At 34.5% G+C, this 22960-nt stretch overlaps 5 protein-coding genes and 1 long non-coding RNA gene across 12 annotated transcripts in view; 3 read left to right on the top strand and 3 right to left on the bottom strand.

Moving 5' to 3' along the window:
* LOC143893154 (uncharacterized) overlaps positions 1-19878 on the bottom strand; it is a 104154-nt gene extending 84276 nt beyond the window's left edge. The window contains exons 1-2 of the mRNA XM_077398181.1: positions 18981-19878; positions 18713-18763 (exon numbers count right to left, since the gene is read on the bottom strand). The gene's annotated coding sequence lies outside the window, so the exon portion shown is untranslated. The remainder of the gene's footprint in view (positions 1-18712; positions 18764-18980) is intronic.
* On the bottom strand, positions 173-2369 carry LOC143893180 (uncharacterized). 2 transcript variants are annotated; one of them, XM_077398255.1, is made up of 5 exons: positions 2023-2369; positions 1277-1478; positions 1051-1189; positions 687-959; positions 173-603 (listed from the first exon to the last, which is right to left on the bottom strand). In XM_077398255.1, the coding sequence occupies exons 2-5, from the start codon at positions 1452-1454 to the stop codon at positions 441-443; spliced, it is 753 nt and encodes a 250-aa protein (XP_077254381.1). In that variant the 5' UTR covers positions 1455-1478; positions 2023-2369; the 3' UTR covers positions 173-440. The 2 variants fall into 2 exon arrangements, with proteins under 2 accessions (XP_077254381.1, XP_077254379.1); XM_077398253.1 differs by having other exon boundaries at positions 1979-2368.
* Lon (lon protease homolog, mitochondrial) lies at positions 2368-7943 on the top strand. Of its 2 annotated transcripts, none has more exons than XM_077398178.1 (10): positions 2368-2770; positions 3244-3471; positions 3599-3771; positions 3985-4244; positions 4593-4784; positions 4869-5173; positions 5252-5391; positions 5475-5757; positions 5917-6820; positions 7075-7943. In XM_077398178.1, the coding sequence occupies exons 1-10, from the start codon at positions 2511-2513 to the stop codon at positions 7285-7287; spliced, it is 2958 nt and encodes a 985-aa protein (XP_077254304.1). In that variant the 5' UTR covers positions 2368-2510; the 3' UTR covers positions 7288-7943. The 2 variants fall into 2 exon arrangements, with proteins under 2 accessions (XP_077254304.1, XP_077254303.1); XM_077398177.1 differs by having other exon boundaries at positions 3934-4244.
* Positions 8342-9848, bottom strand: Gdl (gonadal protein gdl). 3 transcript variants are annotated; one of them, XM_077398259.1, is made up of 2 exons: positions 9033-9848; positions 8342-8944 (listed from the first exon to the last, which is right to left on the bottom strand). In XM_077398259.1, the coding sequence occupies exon 2, from the start codon at positions 8881-8883 to the stop codon at positions 8359-8361; it is 525 nt and encodes a 174-aa protein (XP_077254385.1). In that variant the 5' UTR covers positions 8884-8944; positions 9033-9848; the 3' UTR covers positions 8342-8358. The 3 variants fall into 3 exon arrangements, with proteins under 3 accessions (XP_077254385.1, XP_077254386.1, XP_077254384.1); XM_077398260.1 differs by having other exon boundaries at positions 9185-9848; XM_077398258.1 differs by having other exon boundaries at positions 9025-9847.
* On the top strand, positions 11171-16986 carry LOC143893170 (uncharacterized). 3 transcript variants are annotated; one of them, XM_077398234.1, is made up of 6 exons: positions 11171-11559; positions 13552-13808; positions 14164-14433; positions 14763-14893; positions 15099-15267; positions 15953-16986. In XM_077398234.1, the coding sequence occupies exons 2-6, from the start codon at positions 13554-13556 to the stop codon at positions 16349-16351; spliced, it is 1224 nt and encodes a 407-aa protein (XP_077254360.1). In that variant the 5' UTR covers positions 11171-11559; positions 13552-13553; the 3' UTR covers positions 16352-16986. The 3 variants fall into 3 exon arrangements, with proteins under 3 accessions (XP_077254360.1, XP_077254361.1, XP_077254362.1); XM_077398235.1 differs by lacking the exon at positions 11171-11559 and adding an exon at positions 13064-13176; XM_077398236.1 differs by lacking the exon at positions 11171-11559 and adding an exon at positions 13214-13316.
* Positions 19879-20706: 828 nt separating the features above from the next.
* LOC143893187 (uncharacterized) lies at positions 20707-21846 on the top strand. Its single transcript, XR_013255731.1, has 2 exons — positions 20707-20937; positions 21574-21846. It is a non-coding gene; the product is annotated as an uncharacterized LOC143893187 (long non-coding RNA).
* The last annotated feature ends 1114 nt before the right edge of the window (positions 21847-22960 follow it).

The following is a 22960-nucleotide window of genomic DNA, read 5'->3' as shown; positions in this document are numbered from 1 at the left end:
TTAAATTCCACGACAAACGCGATCGCATGTTAAAAATTATATCCGACTGCAATATTGTGTAACAAAATATATCTAATTACATATTATAATAATTTAAATTATATAATTGAAATTATCATAATTTTATATAATATAATTATGTATATTGTAAATTTAAACAATTTTTCTTTACGATTGTTTATTTTCGGATCGATATTATACATTTAATAGAATCAGAATTCTAAAAACTTTGAAGAACATGTAGCTTATGTATTTAATTTGTAATTCATTTAAATGATAAGACTTTTTTATAAGAAATAAATATATATATATATATATATATATATATATAGCTTATATATATAATTTTAATACTATAATAATTGATAAAACGCATATACGTTACAAATAAACTACAAGATTATTTTCAATTTACATAAACTATCGAGACATTTTATGGATTACGAGTCGTCTCTCTGGGGAGGCGTGAATAAGTACATCTCGTGATAAATTATCTTCTCGAATTCTACTATTTCGACAGTTTGCGCGCTTCCTGGTGCGAGCCGTTGGTCATTATTCCGCATAGTCGAAGCTGCGTGAAAAAACATTTCGTTTGTGTTGCCTCTGAAAATGATACGGTCAATTCAACCGACCGATCGATTAGTTACCCCACAATTTGAAATAATATATATCTAAATTATATATACCCGAAATTCATATCGTTATCGTTGTGTTGAACGATCGGCGTCGTCTGTGGGGTATCGATTGTCGAGCAACCGTGATTGCTAACAGAAACAACTTGCTTATTAGATGACTGCGAAGACTTTCGTGAAGCCGCGCTCGAAGCTTTACTTTCGTCCACCGATCTTTTAAATCGTTTCATCAGAGTTTGATCCTCGTCGCTGAACACACACTTCTTCTTTCTCGACAAATAAGATTTGCTTTGCAAATCTCTTAGGCTAACATTTTCCTTGTCCTGCCTACTCATAACAGAGAATATCAACTTGAACGGAAAAGTAAATCTATAAGCAATTATAATCTATATTTAAATTAATTGTTGATTATCGTTACGTTTTATAATTTTTGTCAATAATCGTTTTCATATTTAAGATAAACTGTTCATCATCATCTTCCGTGTCCTCTATAAAAGTGATATTAGGCTGCTTTTGCGTTAAACTGTTTCTGTGTATATAACCTGAACTTATTTCTCCTGTAAAGAAATAATAAAATTTATGTCGCACAGAATCTTTTGATAATAAAAAAAAACAATGCAAATATGGCTGGGATAAGAATTTACCTGTCATAGTGAGTGAAATATTTTTATAATCAATAACATTGCTCTCGTTACTTTCCTCATTATTCTTCGTCTTTGCAACAGATTGAGGTATTTTGTAATTGGAACGGTTATCACCACTCAGAGGTTGCGGAATCAAGAATTTTTGACTTATTTGTCTATCACGGACACCCTTATCCATTATCGAACAAATAGCTGGCTATATCTGCATGAAATTAAAAAAAAAAAAAAAGATGAAATATCTCCTTCGCATTGAACAAATGTTGTTTCTAACAATTCAATAGAGAGTATAAAAAATGACAGCAGTTAGGTATAAGCCCGGTGTCCACGATGCAAGAACTGTGTCCAAGTTTCGGTTTATTAAGCCAATGAAACTGCTGCTTTTCTGTAAGAGCTGCAAGTTGATTGGCTTAAACCGAAACTTGCATCGTGGACACCGGGCTTTAGAAATATAAGTAACAATTAATTAAACAACATTGCTCAGCGTGGAATAATTTTTTTTCTAAACCTTATCGTACAATAATAAGAAATTACGATAGACAAGCATTTTGTGATGAATATACAAATATAGCGCATACATATTAGACATTTTCTTTAAAAAATAAAGGATCGAAAAGCACGCAAAATATTAAATGACAATTATCGTTGATGACAACAATCTGGATCTTCTTATCTTAAATAATATTTTCTTTGATACTTTATTACTTCATTCTTTCTTTTCAAAGTCTCGGCCTCTTTTCCATCCGCACCTTTTGTGCTTGTCGATTATACGCGTCTTCGTTCAAGAAATTGAAATCAAATGTGTATCTGGGCTCATTTCAGCGTCATTTCTAACGCATAGCGCGTACGGTCAAGAGGAAAAATAGATCAGAATAGGTGATAGATGATCATAATATTCATAATAATCCAATAAGTTAGTTTTTACGACCACAAACTTCTACCGCTTTCTATTCATTTCTACTGTTTTCCAAGTTTCCACCACTCTCACTTCGCCACCATATTTTATGCTGAGCAGTCCTTGGTATATAAAAGTCCGTGGTTACGATTGGTTACGATCACGTTGAATTGCGTTGAATTGCGTTTTAGGATTACGCTGGATTAGGTTAGGGTTTAAGTTACGCATTCGCGCGGTGCCATAACCTCTCGCTCTATTTCCCTTCTCATTTTCGGCGATTCTCACGCGAGTAGCGGGGACGGGACCGGAGTTTATGAGAATTCGCGACGGCTTCGGAGAACCATGCGACTCGTGACAGCGATAAATGCCAAGCTGCCGCTGATATTGAGGCAGCGCGGCGTGATCGCGCGCTCCTTCCGCGGCGACCGGTCGGCTGCCTCAAATCGCCCCGCACCGTCGCCGATTTGCGTCAGACCGCGGCTAACGCGGATCGAATACCCCGGTCACAGGTCGGGATTGCTGAGGATCGCCCGGGTTCACCCCGCGATCACATCGGTGAGATTTTTCACGGCGAAAAAGTACTCCGATCGAGACCCCCCGAGGTAAACTGAGTTTATTTATTTGAATTTCATCAGTTTTCCCCCGTATGATCTTAATTAACTTGTATTTTTTCCCTCAACACTCTTACTTGACTTTTTCAAACTCGAGTAATTCTCTTCCTTTTCCCCTAATCAATTTGACTAGTTTCCATATAATTTTGTTGATTAACTTCTGTTTTATCCCTTAACTCGCCTGACTTTTTCAAACTCGAATAATCTTCTTCTTTTTTTTCTAGTTTGTGAACGTAACAAACTGGCTCTCTCTGTAATTTATTTGCTTTGTAATTTAGCAATAGTTATTTGTTACTTTCGCTGTACTTTTATCTCTATTATTCTTGATATTGATATTTTTATACTATCTGTGTTATTATAAGTATCATTTTATATAATAGCTGTGATAAATTATATTATATATGACGCTACTTCTGTGTGAAACTACAGTTTTTGTTTTATAAGTATATATCCATGTTGTTTAGTGATGGCAATGGAGAACAATCTGGAGATTATCCCGCCTCTCTGCCTGCAACCGTAGTGGTACCTGAGGTATGGCCTCACGTACCGGTCATTGCGATCAACAGAAATCCAGTGTTTCCCAGGTTTATTAAGCTAATTGAGATTAGCAATCCAGTTCTGATAGATTTAATACGTAGAAAGATAAAGTTAAATCAGCCTTACGTGGGAGTCTTCTTGAAGAAATCCGAAGAGTAAGTTCTACCAAATCATTTTCCAGTATTAATTTACTGAATATAAAAAGCGTGTCAAAACTAACAATTATCCAAATGGTAGATATAATGCAAAATAATAATAATGTAATTTTTTTCATTTATACAGGAATGAAGCTGATGTCGTTCAAAGCTTGGATGAAATTTATCCGATTGGAACTTTTGCCCAAGTACACGAGGTACAGGATCTGGGAAACCGGTTAAGATTGGTGATTATGGCACACAGAAGAATCAAGATTGTTAACCAAATTTTTGAGGACGCCACTCCAAAGGTGGAACACGGTAAGGAATGTATTTTCTATTTTCACGTTGTAATAAAATAACACTTTATAGAAATTTAGTGTTTCGTTGATCGATTAAGATTAAAATTTTTTTGTTCAACTTGGCGTGGCTCTGTTTTTCGGTTATTCTATTTAAATATCGCCCTGCCTACTCTTTACACAGAGATGAAACTGACGTTTCCACTATTAAATACCACAATTACCGTCCCTGTAGACGAGACAATGACCAGTGGCAAGGTAAACCGGAGATCTTTGCGTAAAAAGGCAGAGAATCGAGTTACAGACCGAACTGAGAGAACAGAAAAGGTCAGTGAAGCGGGCTCTACGGAAATAAAGCTGCCGATAGATTCACCCGAGAAGAGTACGGAGAAACCATTGGATTCATCAATCCCCCTGTCCGGTAGTCAACCTGTACTAATGGTGGAAGTTGTAAATGTCACACATGAAAAGTTTAAGCAAAATGAGGAGATCAAGGTAACAAATAAAATAATAATGAAGGATTCACAGTATCACTATATTGAAAATAATACTATTTTTGTTTTTCAAAAGTCAATAAGCAAGTTAGATAAAACATTTATAAATGTGGATATGTATGCATATATACATATATACTTTGATATATAAACATTAATATATATCGAGATTTGAGTTGAGATTTTGGAGACACTATGCGATTGTAGTAGTAAAAATTATAATCAAGCAAACTTTTTTATGAGAAATATGTATATAAAAACAGTTAATTTGAATGTACCTTGTGTTATATGATACTATATATTACAATGCCGGAAACTAATTTCACTGTCAGAAATATTTTCTAAACAGGCATTGACGCAAGAACTCATCAAAACAATCCGAGACATAATTAGCATGAATCCTTTGTATCGCGAATCTCTGCAACAAATGCTGCATCAGGGACAAAGAGTTGTGGATAACCCGGTTTACCTCAGTGATTTAGGTGCTGCCTTAACTGGAGCGGATGCACAGGAATTGCAGCAAGTTTTAGAAGAAATGGACGTAAGTACATCGTGCGTTGCATTGTATCATGTACATCATATAGGATTCCGTAGAAAATATGAAAATATAATATTTTATTCGTAGATTCTAAAAAGACTGAGGTTGTCGCTTGCACTTTTGAAAAAAGAATACGAATTAAGTAAGCTGCAGCAAAAAATTGGCAGAGAGGTTGAGGAGAAAGTAAAACAACAACATAGAAAATATATTCTTCACGAACAATTGAAAGTTATTAAGAAAGAGTTAGGGCTGGAAAAAGATGACAAAGATGCGATAGAAGAAAAGTACAGGGAAAGAATAAGACAAAAGACAGTTCCTAAACCAGTCATGGATGTCTTGGAAGAGGAATTGAATAAACTTTCCTTTTTAGAAAGTCATAGTAGCGAATTCAAGTGTGTATCGAATAATATTAAGTATACGTATTACATATGTGATTTATATAAATTTCATATAAATTTTGTATTTCTTAGTGTTACGAGAAATTATCTCGACTGGCTTACGTCTATGCCATGGGGTGTGACAAGTACAGAGACTCTAAATCTTCAAGATGCCGTCAAAATTTTGGATGAGGACCACTACGGAATGGACGATATAAAGAAAAGAATACTTGGTACACAAAAGCGCTCATATACCTATAGATATTATTTAAATAATAACTGCTTTTCACATTGTATATTATGCTTTTAATTACAGAATTTATTGCCGTTAGTCAACTGAAAGGCAGTACGCAAGGAAAAATATTGTGTTTCTATGGGCCGCCTGGGGTCGGCAAGACTTCAATAGCTAAATCGATCTCTCGCGCTTTGAACAGAGAATATTTTAGGTTTAGCGTCGGTGGAATGACAGACGTAGCTGAGATTAAAGGGCACAGGAGAACATATGTGGGAGCCATGCCAGGCAAAGTCATTCAGTGCTTAAAAAAGACCAAAACTGAGAATCCGTTGATTCTGATAGATGAAATCGACAAAATCGGCAAGTATGTAATCTTTATAAACATTGTATTATATATAAAAAATATACAATGTCTCGGAGATTACAAAAAATTTAGAGACTATCTGCGAATTACAAAATTTTGATATTTTTATATATTTTTTGGACTTTTGCATCCTCTACAATATTATCTGTAATATTTTAGGGGACACCAAGGAGATCCAGCGTCTGCTCTTCTCGAAATGCTGGATCCAGAACAGAATGCAAACTTCCTGGACCACTATTTAGATGTTCCAGTAGATTTATCGAAAGTGCTATTCATTTGCACGGCAAATGTAATAGACACTATTCCGGAACCACTAAGAGATCGTATGGAGATGATAGACATGTCCGGTTACGTTGCCGAAGAAAAGCTCGCCATCGCGAAACAGTACTTGGTTCCACAAGCTAGAACCGAGTCTGGTCTCAGCAAGGAACAAATCAACATACAAGACAATGCGCTCACAACGTTAATCAAATCTTATTGCCGAGAATCCGGGGTGAGAAGTCTGCAGAAACATATAGAGAAGGTGCACAGGAAAGTGGCGTTCAAAGTTGTCAAGAAGGAAGCCGACAAAGTTGACGTCACCGCGGATAATTTACAGGATTTTGTGGGCAAGCCTGTATTCACGCACGACAGGATGTACGAAATTACGCCTCCTGGCGTTGTGATGGGACTGGCGTGGACCGCCATGGGCGGTTCCACGCTATTCATCGAAAGTACCATCAGAAAACCGACCGGTGGCAAAAAATCCGAGGGTACTTTCGAGGTCACCGGTCATCTGGGTGACGTGATGAAAGAGTCCATACATATCGCGATGACTGTGGCGAGGAATTACCTGAAACGGGAGGATTCATCGAATACATTTCTGTACGATTCCCACCTGCATATACACGTGCCTGAAGGAGCGACCCCGAAAGACGGACCTAGCGCAGGTGTGACGATCGCTACCGCGTTGTTGTCCCTAGCTAAAAATCAAGCGATCAGGCAAGACGTAGCAATGACGGGCGAATTAAGTCTCATGGGCAAGGTACTTCCTGTCGGCGGTATCAAAGAGAAAGTTATTGCGGTAAGTATAAACGTAATCTTGTTTTAATCCCAACCCCTACTAGTCTTAATTTAAATAAGTTTCTCTCTGCTATTATTACGTAACATTACATAGTTTAATATACTAATTTTATTAAATTGTTTATCACCAAAGCGTGCATTTGAGTCAATGTTTATAATACCTTTCAGAGAAACGTAATTAAGTAGTATAGAGTTGTAAAATAATTGCTTTGTTGTTCAAGGTACAAGATTATTAAACTACACTTTTACTTTTAGGCGAAGCGAGTTGATGTTAAATGCATAATTTTGCCCGATGAGAACAAGAAAGATTTCAACGATCTACCTAAATATATTACAGACGGTCTAGAAGTGCATTTTGCTTCGACGTACGATGACGTTTATCGCATATGTTTCACGATAACCGACTCTCTTCGATCCGCTAAACCAATCACTGATCATGTCTCGTCCGCACAGCCAACATTCGCGTAAAATAATATACAAAGTGGATGATTCCGAAATGGATACAGATATGTTTGTATATGAATTATATATGAATTATCTTTACCATGATCAATACTATTGTTATTGATCTGCTGTATCACTTTATTATACAAATAGTACGTACTAAATGCAAGAATATTTTACTGACAAAATATCTTATTTCGTATGTTGATTCTTGTACATAAAATCTATGATATAATTGAAAAGGTAATTTATATATTTAACAAACAAAATGATTTATTTAAATAATTGACCTTTGTATTAAAAGCATTTTTTAAATTGATCATATGTATCTCATTGACATCTTAAATTTTATTATTTGCAATTATTCGATTCATATTTAATGTTTTTTTTTTTTTAAACACACTTAAAAGTTTCCTATTTCTAAGTGATACAGATGTAATCGAATGAATTGGTCTGGAAATGTGTATATATAAACTAGTATACAAAATAAGAAAGGGAGAGAGAGATAATTATACTTAAGAGAAAACTGTTCACCTTTTGTTGATATCTTGAAAAAGGAAAGATTTTTTGTTACATTATTTTATAAGAATGGATCATCATACTTTATTATGTATAAATGCCGTTATAACGTATAAATAGAAATATACATATAAGGAAAATATATCTTTTACTTTTCTCAAGACTTGTGTTTCTTCTTGGTAAAAATTTATTTTTCTCCTTGAATAATTCATGTATAATATCTATGTAACTATGAAAATATTTTTCCATTCCGAAGAAACTATTGTACATATTGCTAATCTGTTGTACTTTTAATTAGCAGAAGTAAATTTTAGTGATAATACTTTTTAATACAACAATGTTTGTAACATTACATTGTATGTAAGAAAATCTTGGTTTAAAAATAAAACAATTTACAATATAAAACATTACAGCCTTCAATAGATTCAGCCCCTTAAAAATTTAATGTTAAATATATAACTAATTAATGACAAGTATAATAATTTATAATAAAAGAATGACGTAATTGCTATCTGTATGTGATAAATATGACTGAATAAATGAGAATTATATATAAAAGATAATTTTGTATTCGTGTCAAGTTGGTATATCCATCTTACTGAGCCTGATTATGAAGTCGCACAGCCTCATCTGCACTTGAATCTCCACTGGATTATTCGTCACATAGAATCCAGGCACTCCAGCCTTTTCCAATATGCTTTGCTGATCAGCTACCTTTTGATCTAGCTGCAGGACCAATTTCATGTCCATTTGCTTCAACTCCTCCTTGTGCTTCTTGTACAGCGCTACTTTCATCGAGGCTAGCTCTTCGTCCGTCATCGTCGCCGACAACGCTTCCTGGCACTCGATCTTCTGTTGATTCAAAAGCTGTAGTCGCTGTTGGAACAGATGCTTTTCGGTGACGTGCTGTATCTCCATCAAACCCTTCACTATCTCAAAGATGGTGTCGTTCAACAACGAGTTCGCCAAGCCAGATAACAATTCGTAAGGCAATCGCATCTGATACTTCGGCGGTAATTCGCCAGCCATGTGCTGCAGCTGTTCCACCAGGAAGTAAAGCTTCGTCTGCAGATCTTGAGGAGTAGGGCTGGCAATGTCCATTTCTTTCTTTGTGGAAATATCTGTGCTTCGCGAAATGCGTCGATATATGTGCTCCGTTCACCTTTACGACAATATTTGTTTCTAAATTAAGTAATTAAAGTATATTTTGTCTACAATTTATTCTAACGTAATTTATAATACCAAATAACCTCGGTGCGTTATCAGTAAATAATAAGGAAGCGAAGTAATGTCTTTCTTTTTGTCGAAATATCCAAGGTAAAAACGGCAGAATAATTGTTTGACACTTAAAATATTAAAAGGTCTTCATTCGTTACTTATTGCATGTATGTATGTACAATACACGTGATAGTACCACAACATTTGTCTTGTCTCTGTTCTGTGCTTCTGTTTCAAGTTTCAACCGGAGAGAAGAGCGAGAAACCTGAAAGCGCCAGAGCGGTCATGAACACGATTCTGTCTGTTACCGAATCCTGTAGGTAATGTTCACGATTTTGTGGTTCTCTTCCGTGCTATGTCCGCGATTTTTTGATTTTCTTCGGTAAAAAAACCAAAAAAAATTGTGAACCTGGCGAAAGAGAGAACCAAAAAATCGTAAACATAACACGGAAGAGAATCACATATTTCGATGTCAGCAAATTTACAGCAAATATATGAAAAAAGACATGCAATGCATTAGTTTGCTCAATATATTATGCTCTATCACGCTTGGCTATCTGAGTTACTGCATCATAATAAAATTTTTTTTATTACTCCAATGCGCGATTGGTATATATAGCAACGTATGTATTGTACATACGTGACTAAGCACGTTAGCAAATTAATAAATCAATAATAAAAAAGACTGGGTTTTGGTATTGATTTTCTCGCATATTGAATGTAAGTTTCATAATACGAGTAAGGCGTAGTACGGTCCCTGTTCCTTGTTGCGTGAAAATTCACACGACTTTTCTTGATATCCTGACCTGACCTGACGGACTTCCGCCGCCTACGCGCTGTATAATCCTGAGGATTTCCTGCTACCTCATGGTGAATCGGATCGTGTAGTGAAGGAGGTGAATAAACATTGCAGAAATATATTTTAGGAGAAATATTTAACTTCTTTTCCTCATAATTTACTTTCGTGTTATTTGCTTTTTTCATATTATATTATATTTTAAGTACGCACGAACTGTGTTTCTTATTTTTTATAGTAACATATATGCGTGCTTCACGCACTTATGATTATGTACCGGAAATTCTCACGATAGTTAACATTTGTTATCAACTTTTTATATCTCAGTTCCAAATTTACTAATTTCGTTAAACTATTTTCGTAATAATCATCATAAAATTATAAATGTCAAAATTTGATTAATATTATTATGATTATTTCAATCTGAGCTACATTATTAACAGTATAGTGAACTAAGTTAAGTAGAAAAATGTTAGAGACGCATATGTTATAAAAAAAGTAGTTACCATGTGGATGAAAATTAATAAAAAATATATAAAAATTTTTTTATGTGATTTGAGAGATCAGTAGACAATTCATATATTTTTACTTCTTAGGCATGAAATCGAAGAGAAATAAAAAATATTTTAAGAGAACAATAATGCGAAATATACACAATTCTGTAATAAATGAAATGTACATGCAGGCAAAAATATATAATAACAATAAGCAAATAATGCATTTGCCACTTCAATTATCAGTACGTTGATGAAGTGTTGTTTCGCTTCATCTATTCAATAAAAAAACAATATGTACATTGACCGAGATGCATATATATATTGACGCAGAGTATGAAATCCGCGGAGATTTTTTTCCCTTAAAATATATCACATATTCATATCCCGTGATAACACTCCATGATAGACGACCTTCGTAAATAATCCCACTATATTCTCGCCGTTCTGAAAAATTATTCAAGTTTATAGGATGACGGTATTATGGACGGCAACGAATAATGCATGAATTAATTTTGGAAATCGTACATCCTCACAAGATTAGCTATTGTAGCAAATTTAATTATAAAATAGGAATAACTAACTTTTCTTGCAGCGAGAGCTATTTAGCAACAGTAGCAAAAGTTTTACAAAAAGTTACTTTAACAAAAGGTAAACTTTTTTTTCTGTGCAAAAAATCTGATGAATTTAATTCATGCATTCTTCTGAAATCTTTCTGCCTTAATATATTACATATTTTCACACATTCATGCATATACCTACAATATATACTCATTTATAATTTCCTTTAACGTTTGGCCGGGATAATGAAACAAGACCCCCCCCCTCTCTCTTGTCTCAATTCTAGGATGATAAATGCTCGCTTCTACTGCTTCTAACTCTTTGTCGTATTCAGTTCATGATCACACGAGTGTCATCATCGCTTTGTTATCTCATTTAGCGTCTATTGGTTTATTGAGAGATAAATCGACATGTGTTTAATGTTGGGCCAAGTCTCAGTTATCTAAGAATAAATCAGGAAGTCCGACGGTATATAAATATAAATGGTGACAAAGTAGATCATATGTCGTGTTCGTGACAATCATCTGCAGTGCCGAATGAAAACATACGTAGACTCGCAATTTCATTCGAGAGTATAAAAAAATGCACCGAGGTAGCTATAGTCTTCTGCGTTCTGCGCGTGTATCACTTCGCGGCTGGCTTTACGAAACGACACAGTGAAGTGAGCATTTAAGTGAAATAAACGACCAAAGTTGAAGCAATTTACAGGTCAGTGTATCGATTATTATCAACGCTCTGTTTACCTCAAACTGATATTCAGTCGGAATTTATTAATAAAAATTTTAGATAAAGTTTTGTAAAACATGTATAGTTATAGTGAACTCACTTATACCGTATTATATTTAAAAAATATGAGATCAACTCTCTTTGTTAATAATGCAATAATATGCGCGTATTAAGTAAATATGAATAAATAAGAATAAAAAACAAATGAATAAATTATATGACACATAATGTAATATACTTTAATATAATTTAAGAAAATATGATTTTACAAAAATGCTACATCCAGTGGGAGAATCTGAAGTTTATTCCGTGTAAATTGCATAAGTCGCGTGAGTTTGAGAGAAGAAGAGTTTAAGTTGTAAACATACATAATGCGCAAACATTATGAACGCGATTATAAGTTCTTATGAGATATTTCTCTATCTCACATAGACAATATTTTAGAACGAATAAATAATTTTCCATATCTTTAAACAATCTTATACTTTATAAAATGTAATAATGTAGAAATTAAATATCTAATATAAATCGAATATATCTGTCTAACACAAATGATCACTTCTCCTCTTTACTTTTTAAATTAAAGAAGATAAGCCATAACAAATATCATTTCAATTTCTCAATGCAATATTAATTGTTATACGCTTTTTAAGATTGACAATCCAGCCAGAAATTATTAGTTGAATTGACGTCAATTGCATCGATATTTTTTATTGATATATTTAATAGTTGATGTCAAATACTAGTTTAGTTGATATCTTTGTCATCTTCGACCTTGCTTGGCATCTTCACAATTGCTTTCAATTGAGAAATTGAGACGTTCATATTCTTCAATAGCGTAGTGACTTTACTGCAAGTGTATATATAAATCACATGTTATGCTTTATCTAAGCATGACATAAGCGATTATACGTACTTGCTTGAGCAATTATTACGTCAAATGAATAGTATTCAACTTTAATCTTATCTCGTTGTTTTTGTTTTCGTAATGATTAATGTTAGCATGTTAAAGTTATATAATGTGAAAAAATAGTATAACTAAAGAAAGAGGTATTACGCAATTAAATGTATCGATACATATTTATGTAGTATAGGATTTGTATATAATTATATGCATTTTTTAAATGTTACCATCTATTTTATCAAAATTCTCTTAAATCCATTTGAATCAATTTATTACATTAATCATTGCAATTAAGATGTATCATAATTTAATTAAAATAAAATTTATTTGAAGTCGATTAAAGAATAAAAAGTTTTGTCATTTATTTGCATTTCTGGCACTTGATTAGTAAACCATTTTCATTGTGATTTATATTATATATTTGCTATAAATTATTTATATATATTATTAAAATTATATGTGTTCCTCACACACACACATAAGTTCAGTCATTAAACGTCCATCTAATAATGGACAGAATTGATTCTGAAAAAACCGCGGAAAACACTTCTGAGAAAACTCATCAAGGTGGCCGATGTCATTCGACCACAAGTATTATATACTTACGTACGCGATCGCGGCGCGCCAGACGCGTCGTAAATTTCTCGCAAATACCGCAACTCGATCACGGGATCGACGGGATCTCAACGCGGAATGTACGTATGCCGTTGACCAAAAAAGGAAAAGGGAAAACCGGCTTCCCATTGCGCTCTTAATTGAAACAGCTCTTAACTCAAACGTATAGGAGAATGCGCGCCCGTCTTGAATATTGACGGATATGAAGAAAAAAACGACGGTAAAACGGGCGGGGAAAAAAACGGCGAAAGGAGAGGCGCGACGAAGGAAAGGGTGGAAAGGCCGGAATGAGTGGGAGGGAGCTGGTTAAAAAGGGACACAAAGAAAACGTGATAAATCTCGCTGCGAACAATAAGTTATCGTATAAAGAATCGTTTTCGCGTATCGTGACACGGCGGGAAGAACAATGATTTGTCGGGAAAATTCTCAAATTCCAATTCCAGTTCCAATTTCAGAAATGGCCCTAAAGACACCGGCATGGCTGAATCTATGCTTCGTAGAGAAGATCCTGCGAAAGTCGGAAGGCGACAACTCGATTCAGGTGACCGATATATTCTCGAAACCGGCCACGGCTAAGGGTGACAACTACTCAAGCGACATGTTTAGGGTTACTGCCGAATTTTCGCGTGACCAAGACGACAGTAAAATTACGGAGAAGAAATCAATCATTTTCAAAATTTCGCCTATAGCTGAAGGCATTCGTCAGGACCTTGTAAGTTAATTCAACTAATATAATATTTCTAATACAAATAAATCAAATTAAGTGGCAGATTCTACTACTTCGAAGTAGATTTCTAATCAACAAAAGGTCAGGACAATTATTTTTTAGGCAATCAGTGATTGAAAATAAAATTATTTTTATCAAGTTCAAAGAGGCACATATACATTTAGAAGAAAAGTATATGCTTCAGTCATTTTAAAATCAATTTTGATTTGCGGAATAGAATTATTATTTATTTGTCATTTCTGAGAAACCTAAACTTTTTATTTAAACCCTTACATCACAAAACTAATTGCATGTTTGTTTGATTTTAAAAGATTTTATTTCTTAAATAAACTTTTTACAGGTCGAATTATCAGGCATCTTTGACATCGAGATATTGATGATGTCAGATACCTTGGATAAAATGAATAAGTTGTTAGGGCCAGAGCATCGCTTAAGCGGGAAGGGTCTTTACGTGCAAAATAAAAATCCAACGCTTCTGGTGATCGAGGATCTCGCGCCTCTCGGCTTTCGCATGGCCGATCGTATGTCTGGTCTTGACCTAGCTCATACCATATTGGCGCTTGACGGACTAGCCAGGTTTCACGCAGCTTCTGTAGCCATATGCGAGAAGGTAAATCACTACGCGTGACTCGCTTGTTTTTAGCTTATTGTAAGCAGTAAGTCCTTCTACATTTACGAAATCGTAATTTGTAATTTATATTGAAATTTACATTAAGAAATTGTAACAAATAGTCCTCCTTGTAACTATCTTCCAAAAAAAATGTTCTCTAAATTTGTTAAGGAATCACACGTTATTGAAATTAATGTCGTAGATTTTTTTCTACAACTTCATGTATATATGTTCCAAATTTCCCGTCCACACTACAAACTTATTTACTAAATTTTGTAATTAAATGAATGAATATCAATGTTCTTTGATAAAAATATTTTAATATCTAGGAACCAAAGCAAAAAGAGATGTATACGAAAGGAATATTTAACGATCAGTGGCCGCCAGAACTGCAAACTTTTTTCGTTATGAGTATTAAAGCTTTAGCAGATGAAGTTGCAAATTGGCCAGGAATGAAAAAGTAAGATTTACATGAATAAACGCAATATTTATTAATCTAATTCGATCTTTTAAAAAATGTTTAAGATAACATTAAATAAACATAATAAGCAGAAACTGGCAAATACATATAGAAACACAAATTGTTGTTTAGAATATACAGCAGATATTTATGATTTTTCCATAATTTTATAGAATTCCATGTTTATGTGACTTTTATTTATTAGATACTCGGAAAAAATTGCTAAACTCACCGACCACGCATACAAAATAGGAATAGATGATGCATCCAAGTTGTGCGAGGATGAATTCAATGTTATTAATCACGGCGATTTCTGGGTAAACAATATGTTGTTCAAATATGACAATGATGGCAAACCTGTTCAGCACATTTGTGTAAGTACCACCACATTGTAAAAAAGATCATGTATTTCCTTTGAATACAAGCTTATTGATTTATTTATTATTATAATCACGATTAAAATTTAAGATCGAATGACGAAATTCGTGAAATCTAATTTGTACCTGCATGTAATGACATAATTTATATTGTTGAAAAACAGCGTATTTACTTTAAAACTATATCTTAAAAGGTTAATTTTGAAAAATGTAAAGCATCGTGAGCATAAATTAAATATAAATAGGTATAGCATCGTTTGGTCACTTTGTGTTAATTATCTATATTTCTGAATTTTTATTATCATTTTTGTAGTTGAATGCAATGCAAGTTGCAGTTAAATGCAAAATAAATTTACATAAAGATTAACAAAATAAATAAGACACAAATATATAATATTTCGAAAAGTATACGGTATATGTTAACGCATTTTAATAATGATTCGCAATATCGACTTTAGCGATCAAGACAAAGAGGCAGCGCTCTAATATGAGATACTTGAAACTGCAGTATATTGTGAATGAATAACGCATAAATCCAGTTTGATCATATTCAGTTACATCCGCCCCCTGTCTGCCGGTGTCATTCGCGCGAACTCTCAACTTTCTCGCCGCGACTTCCTAAACACGAGTCCCACTTCTTTCGCGGGGGGCACGGAGCGACAGAGTTTGTTTGACATTACAGGTGGATTTCCAAGGGTGTGTCTACGCATCGCCGGCAATCGATCTTCAATATTTTTTCAATACAAGTCCTTCCCCGGATGTTATTGAAAACAAGAGAGATGTTTTATTATATGAATATCTTGGCGTACTGTCGGCGACTATGAAGCAACTGGGCTGCAAGACGCAGCCACCCACCATGAAAGAACTGAAAGCTACCCTAAAACGAAGAGCCAGTTATGGAATGATATCATCCTTTTCAGTTTTACAGCTAGTGCTGTGCTGTAAGACTGAGGCGAAAGATTTGAATGAGATCATGAATCCTGATACTTTTTCAAGTCCGGGTCTAAAGAGCGAGAGTTATAAAAAATTGATGATGAGGAGAATTCCAATGTATGACGAATGGGGTTTGCTGGATCTTTAATGAATGCTTCACTTTTATATTGTAATAAATAATGTAGAAAAAATAATAATAATAGGCATGACAAAGTACAGCAAATACATTAAAATGGAAAACAATAAAATAATAGAAATATTGGCGCGCTTTAAAAAAAAAGTCATCATGGAATTGATATGATAATGACAGATCTTTTAGTTTGAAAGATCAAAAATTATTTTTTTATGATGTAATGTGTAATATAATGTTTTCATATATATATATATATATATATATATATATATATTTAAGAAACTAACGTTATAATTTGTGTTAATGATGTATTTCGTATGTAAGTAATATGCATAAGTGATATGACAGGAAGTTGAAAACGTTTTACAAAGTCTGCACATCTCTGATAACAATTTATTAAGTTTGCTGACTGTTTAATTTTAGCGAAACTATGCTGCATTTATGTCAGTAATGCAATTATTCGATAGTGCGCTTAATGTATGCCATGAATCGGAATCATTTTCAACAGTGTGGATGCTATTATCCAGTTTTGTCTTAAATCGATGAAAATTATAAGTAAAATTTCTTGTTAAAACATTTATAAATTCGGCTACTAGAAATTAGGGTGAAATTTGTGCTTTGTTAAAATAAATTGCATAATAAAACCAAAATATATTTCTTATCCTTTTCACATATATATCTATATATTGCTTCCTTGCATCGATTTTTATAATATATTTAATCTTGGCTAAAGTACATATGAAAAGAAATAGAAGAGTATAAATAACACAAATCCTAATTCATAATTTTTCCCTATCTACAGAAATTTTTATTTGTTTATTTATTTTATTTTTACACAATATCTTACACTTTTTTCTTTTGTTCAAAAAAAAAATAATACAAAAATAATTTTATAAAAGATCTAAATAAAAATTTTATATTTTAAAAATCCTTACTTTACTTTTGCTTCCTCATAGAGGAAGCTTTGTAATGGTGAAAAATTTTTTTTTCGAGATTTTGATGGAAATAGGTTTAGAATGTTCTAAAATGTCGAAAAATCATATTAGTAAAAAATGTCCGGAAGTATGTATGTATGTGTGTGTGTGTGTGTGTGTACGGATTTTTGTACACGCATCTACTTCTACAATTTTTTAGATACCAGTTTGAATTTTTGCACACAAATAGAGTATTATAGAAAGTATGTCCTCCTCAAATTTTATTGAAATCGGTCTACCGGTATAGATTTTATGCAGATTTTCCTTTTTTTGAAAAATGTGTTTTACGCTGCCGCTTTCTCAATATTTGAGATAGCGATTTATTTTTAATTTTATTATGTTTTCCAGTTTTTTCTACCCCTATATTTCATATATAATTCATTAAAATTTGATTGATCAGATCTCGTATTACACACATTTGAAATTTCGAAGAATTTGTACATACATAGAAGCTTTATAAAACTTGATCTGATCAACCAAATTTCAACCAATTATATATGAAATAGGGGTAGAAAAGACTGGAAAATATAATAGAATTAAAAATAAATCGCTATCTCAAATATTTATAATATTGGGCTGATTTTTTTTATCGATAAAGTATTGTTTTAGTTTTTAAGTGGACAAGTATTTTTAGTATTTTTTAGTGAATGTATATAATTATTTACGCAGTCCCCAAAAGAGTTAAGTGTGAAATCAGAACCTTTGCTAACAAAGCTTCCTCTATGAGGAAGCCAAAACAAATAAATACCGATAATTATACCTCGAATAAAATAAAAACTTGCACACTTAGGAACTATGAGGAAGCAATGTGCAAGTTTCTACTTGCACAATTAAAAACTACGAGGAAACAATGTGCAAGTTTCTACTTTTTTATTATATCTAGACATAATTTTTGTCCAATTTTTTATTTTTTTGTGTTTTTCAAAAATGTATTGCTCTAATTGTAAGTAGAATTGACCTACGTAAAAAAAAAATTCGAAAATTTAACTTACCGTGTAATTTACTAACTTAAATTCGCGAAATAAAATTCTGACTCAATATAATATTTAATTTAGGATTTAAAATTTTATTAAAAAATTATTTATACAGAACGCGAAGGTTTGTCAACGTAATTCAACGATAATGAGCTCTTTGCGAGCTCTTATGTGTGCGAAGTGTGCGAGTATTTCCTCAAGCACGATCGCACAATACATCAATAAACAATTGACCAAGATTAAATATTTGCCATAATTAGTTGTAGCCCATCCATTTTAAGGCAACGTATATCTACGAGATGTAATAATAAATTTATACTATAATTTATTGTCATAATTCGACATGCACCGAGATATATTTGCTCTATATTTTTGATTAATCGTATTAGATTCGTTGCCTTGTTAGTGAAAAAAAAATTCCGACTTACCAATTAATCCGATGCGCAACAGGCGGAGTTCTTCACGTAGCTACGATGATACTGTAACACACAAATATAAAATTCAAATTAAAGAAGCGTTCAAAATGATCAATATTTCAAAAGGATAATTCTTACGCGCCTCTCTAATTCGTCTTTCAATCAAATATTTAGCAATACGTACAATTATTATAATTTCTCTTTTTCTAATTATTTTTAATTTATCAAAATAAAACAATCTAAATAAATGGAAAATAATTATTATGCAGATGATATTCACCTCAAGGTTGCTCCGCCGGGGCCCGACGTCTCTCCCAGACCTCCTCCTCCTCCTCCTCTCAGGACGTCAGGCCTCCTCCTCTCACCGCTCACCGCACAGGCGACACTCGCGAGAAACACTCGCGGATAATTAACTATACAATCGCGCGCGGACTAATAAATAAAAGTCTTTCTCGCGCGATACTGTACGGCACTCCCGAAGCAAACGCGACGAACACACGTGTGTATGCCCAAACGTAAATTATAATTTTCCTACCTTACCGACATCAAAACTTAGAAATTAAATTAAAAAAAAAAAAAAAAAAAACGAGACTTGAGAGAGCGACGATTTTCCTTCTCAGAATGTTTTTTACACACAGAAATAAACAATTTTACAAAGTTTTAAGAAAATCGGAGGGGAGAGCGTTATGCTAAACATTTACCCACGACACGCACGGTTCGAGATATGCCGCGTAAATGAATGCCATGCACAGCACATTCGACAGTTTAGACATACTTTTCGCCTCGACATCTCCGTCTCGAGTCTCGAGCGAGCGATTCGCGCGACGCATTGATTCATTCACGACACTTTTGATACACACTTGATGCAATTAAATTATCGAGCGCGTCGTCGACTATTCCCGCGAAATTCCGCGAGGAGCAGGAATGCCAATCGCACGAACCAGCGCGCGTTTCGAATAACAGCACCCACGGCCACGGCACGGAGCACGGAGCACAAACGCTCGATACACCCTGTCCGAAATTCATCCGGAGAATGATTGAGAGATTGAGCAACATATCCGCGGGTATAACGGTATTCCGAGCGTCGACGAAAACGAGTAGCAAGGCCGTCTCGCCGATGGAAACCGATTTTGAACGTATACGCCGCGCCGCTCCGAAATCGGCGGATTCATTCGAGTGACGACGTACGACGTGACTGCACTGACTGCCCTGCCGAGTGCTCGTAGTGTGCCGCGCAGCCGCGTGTGCCGCGTGCCGCGCCGGCGCGGGCGGCGGACGGCGAGAGCGGCCGAACGTGATTCGGGCGGATTCGGCGGCTCAACTCGCCGCGCGGCGCGCGCGCAAATTTAAGTTACTTACCTTATTCTGAAATAGAGTTGGAAATGATTAATATTTTACGTATTTCGAAGTCGATTACTACGTTTACGCGAGCGTTACTTCTGCAGCAACTTACGATGATTCCTTCGCGTAAACGGGATTTTGTAGTAACTTACGATAATTTACTCCGCGTAAACGAGTAATATATCGTAAGTTACTACAGAAGTAACGCTCGCGTAAACGTAGTATATGTTTGATTATACTAGGACAATTGATGTCAATTAACGACGATTCGGCGTCAACGCTGGATGTTGAATAAATTCAGCTTTATTTCTTGACGCTATAGCGTCAAAGCGAAACCACGCGTGACCCTAGAAATAATATTTTTTACTTATTTATATTATACAAGTAAATATTTATATATATATATAGAGATAAATAAAATATATTACATTTAAAGATTTTTGATCGCTGAGAAAATGAGCGTCGAGCGTCAACGTGAAATGGCACCTTTACATTTTTGCAGATGTAGCACGGACGCGCACCAAAATGATGTTTTATCGATAGCGTCGGGAAAATGAACGTGGCTACGTAGTACCAATTTCGAAATTGGCGGTACATTGGCTTTAGACAGTCCCACGAAAAAGGCCGGGATGGCCTCTCTCCAGACTCAGGCTTCTCTCTGGCTGAATAGAATTGCCCGTCTCGAGAAATAATATATTCCTCTGGTTACTGTTCGAGCAGTCAGCAGTTTTCGCGACTTCTTCTCACGATAATCGGAAAGCTTGTAAACGACGAGAGCGAAAATGTTCGCAATTCGCAACGGGCTGAGAATCACGTCCGGTTTGTCGGGCGTTATTTCCAGGACGTACACTAATTCGATCGTCAGCGCGCCGCCCGAAGTAAAAATTTCCACCGCTGTGAGTAGAAGCTGCTCCGTGTCGTGTGAAATTACATAAGAGAAAGACACGGTTAACCCTAAGCGCGCAGTTAACCCTACGTGTTACTTGCATGGGGGAGTAAATGCTCCACGACCCTCTTCACCCCTTTAGAAGTCTAAATTTACAGCGTAAAATTTTTCTATCGATCGTATGCCAACTGCACAAATTGTCTCACAATTAAAGAAGAATTACGCTTGTCTTTATCTAGTAGATGTAATAAAATATCAACCTTTATTTTATTGTAAAAATGTAAATCATCAGAGGACAATGAAAATTGAAATAATAATACTGTAAGATACATCCTACGCTAGTTATGGTTTAAATTAAGAAAGAAAACCACGCGCAAGAGAGTAATGTTGGGTTAACCTCCTTCAGTGGAATGTAAAATTGTGAGAGATTTTCCATGTTTTGCCACAAGAATAGTGAGAATTGATTGAAAAACGAGGACTTAATGCGACATAAAATTTGATATAAAATTTGGTGCAACAATTAATATTTCTTGTAATGGAAATATTGATTGTTTTGGAAATCTCGTGCTTGAATACACCACGATTGTCGCTTTCACATAGATTAATCTGATTTTATTTGTAATAATGAGGAAAATTTTTGTTACAGGAAAAGATATTTTCGTTGTTCTGTATAACTTTTTCGACATTGTCGATACCCATGTACATGGTTCCGAGATTCAAGAAGTATGGCGAAAAGAAATCTGCTTGAGGAAGTTAAATTGGCGAGGCAGCCTCGAAGAGGATCCCTTGAAAATTAGTTCGCAAATTAGTTATGTTGAAAATATTATTTATGACGCGTATCCGTGATGGCATACGTCAATAAATGTTGGAAGCACATCTGAGAGAGAGAGAATTGTCAATAAATATTTAAAAATTAAAATGTTCTGCGTGATTCGTCACTTCAAAATAGATGGTCATTTGTGTGACTTTTATAGAATGACATCCTTTCCAACCGGGTGTCACGTTGAAATCTGACAAAAATAAAATTCACCTAAAGTGAATGACGTAATTTTGTCGTGACGCTCAATCATTGAAGAACTCTGCTTTTTATAATGTCACGCGGTTGAACGTTTTTACTGGAAACAAAAAAAAAAAAATCGAGGTTGACCGGAATCTCGGTCATCAATTTAACGTGGTAACGAAGGATCGAGCGTCTTAAATTTGAATCTCTAATTCTAGCTCATTTTTTAAATGAATGAAACGAAAGAATGATTAAAGCTCGCAGTCTTTTGAATAATCCGTCATATTGGAAAAGCACGATCCGTATATCTTTCTTATGAAAGGTAAAAAAAAAAAGAAGAGTAGTTTAAGGTTGCGGTTTATTTTGCCAAAAATAACGCATTTGAATAAACTTATTTTTTATTGAAAGCCGTGAACCTACCTGAATTATATATATATCTGTATGTTTTCATTTGCATTCGTAATCCGACTGCCTCGCGGAGAAAAAACTCGGCGACCAACGTTTTTCATAAAGATCAATCCTATTTGGATTCGTCTACGTCTTTCAATTTAATCTCTCGCACCTTGCACTCAACAACTTGACGCGTAAACAAAAACACGTTGACTCGCGAAAATAAAAAAAAGGGAATTCGTAGCAAAAATAACGTCGATAATAATGAATATGTGGCAGTTTGGCAGTTTAATAAAGAAAAACATGTTTGGATAAAAAAATCATGTTTTTCCATGCAAAACTCGTCGCGCTGGAATGTTTTATTTCAATTTTATCTCGCTCCTTGGTTGCATAAGATTCGTTTTATTCGGTTTTATTTCGCGTTGTCGCATCGTGGCTATAAATGATTGCTATCTACAAAAATATCTGGGCATTACACCTCGAATGTAGTAATTGTTTCTCGAGAGGCGATCGCCTTAAGAATGAAAAGAAGGCGTGAAACCATGTCAGGTGAACTTCGATGTGTCCATGAAGCAACAGGAATAATATATACTCGTTTTTTTTTATAATACTACATAGCTTTTTATACATTTCTTTCAATATT

The sequence above is a fragment of the Temnothorax americanus genome, unplaced genomic scaffold (assembly GCF_048541705.1).
Source record: "Temnothorax americanus isolate GAGA-0224 unplaced genomic scaffold, ASM4854170v1 Scaffold12, whole genome shotgun sequence".
NCBI classification, from domain to species: domain Eukaryota; kingdom Metazoa; phylum Arthropoda; class Insecta; order Hymenoptera; family Formicidae; genus Temnothorax; species Temnothorax americanus.
The sequence above is the reverse complement of the archived record's forward strand: the minus strand, read 5'-3'. Positions and strand labels throughout refer to the sequence as shown.

Bases quoted from the DNA above. Each gene is read 5' to 3' on its own strand.
- Gdl (XM_077398259.1), bottom strand. From the start codon at position 8,883: ATGGACATTGCCAGCCCTACTCCTCAAGATCTGCAGACGAAGCTTTAC.
- LOC143893180 (XM_077398255.1), bottom strand. From the start codon at position 1,454: ATGGATAAGGGTGTCCGTGATAGACAAATAAGTCAAAAATTCTTGATT. The intron at 1,190-1,276 runs GTAAATTCTTAT...ATTTCTTTACAG, and splicing joins TATTTCACTCACTATGACAG to GAGAAATAAGTTCAGGTTAT. The intron at 604-686 runs GTATATATAATT...TATCATTTTCAG, and splicing joins GATAACGATATGAATTTCGG to AGGCAACACAAACGAAATGT.
- LOC143893170 (XM_077398234.1), top strand. From the start codon at position 13,554: ATGGCCCTAAAGACACCGGCATGGCTGAATCTATGCTTCGTAGAGAAG. The intron at 13,809-14,163 runs GTAAGTTAATTC...AACTTTTTACAG, and splicing joins AAGGCATTCGTCAGGACCTT to GTCGAATTATCAGGCATCTT. The intron at 14,434-14,762 runs GTAAATCACTAC...TTTAATATCTAG, and splicing joins CTGTAGCCATATGCGAGAAG to GAACCAAAGCAAAAAGAGAT.
- Lon (XM_077398177.1), top strand. From the start codon at position 2,511: ATGCGACTCGTGACAGCGATAAATGCCAAGCTGCCGCTGATATTGAGG. The intron at 5,392-5,474 runs GTACACAAAAGC...TTTTAATTACAG, and splicing joins TATAAAGAAAAGAATACTTG to AATTTATTGCCGTTAGTCAA. The intron at 6,821-7,074 runs GTAAGTATAAAC...TTTTACTTTTAG, and splicing joins TCAAAGAGAAAGTTATTGCG to GCGAAGCGAGTTGATGTTAA.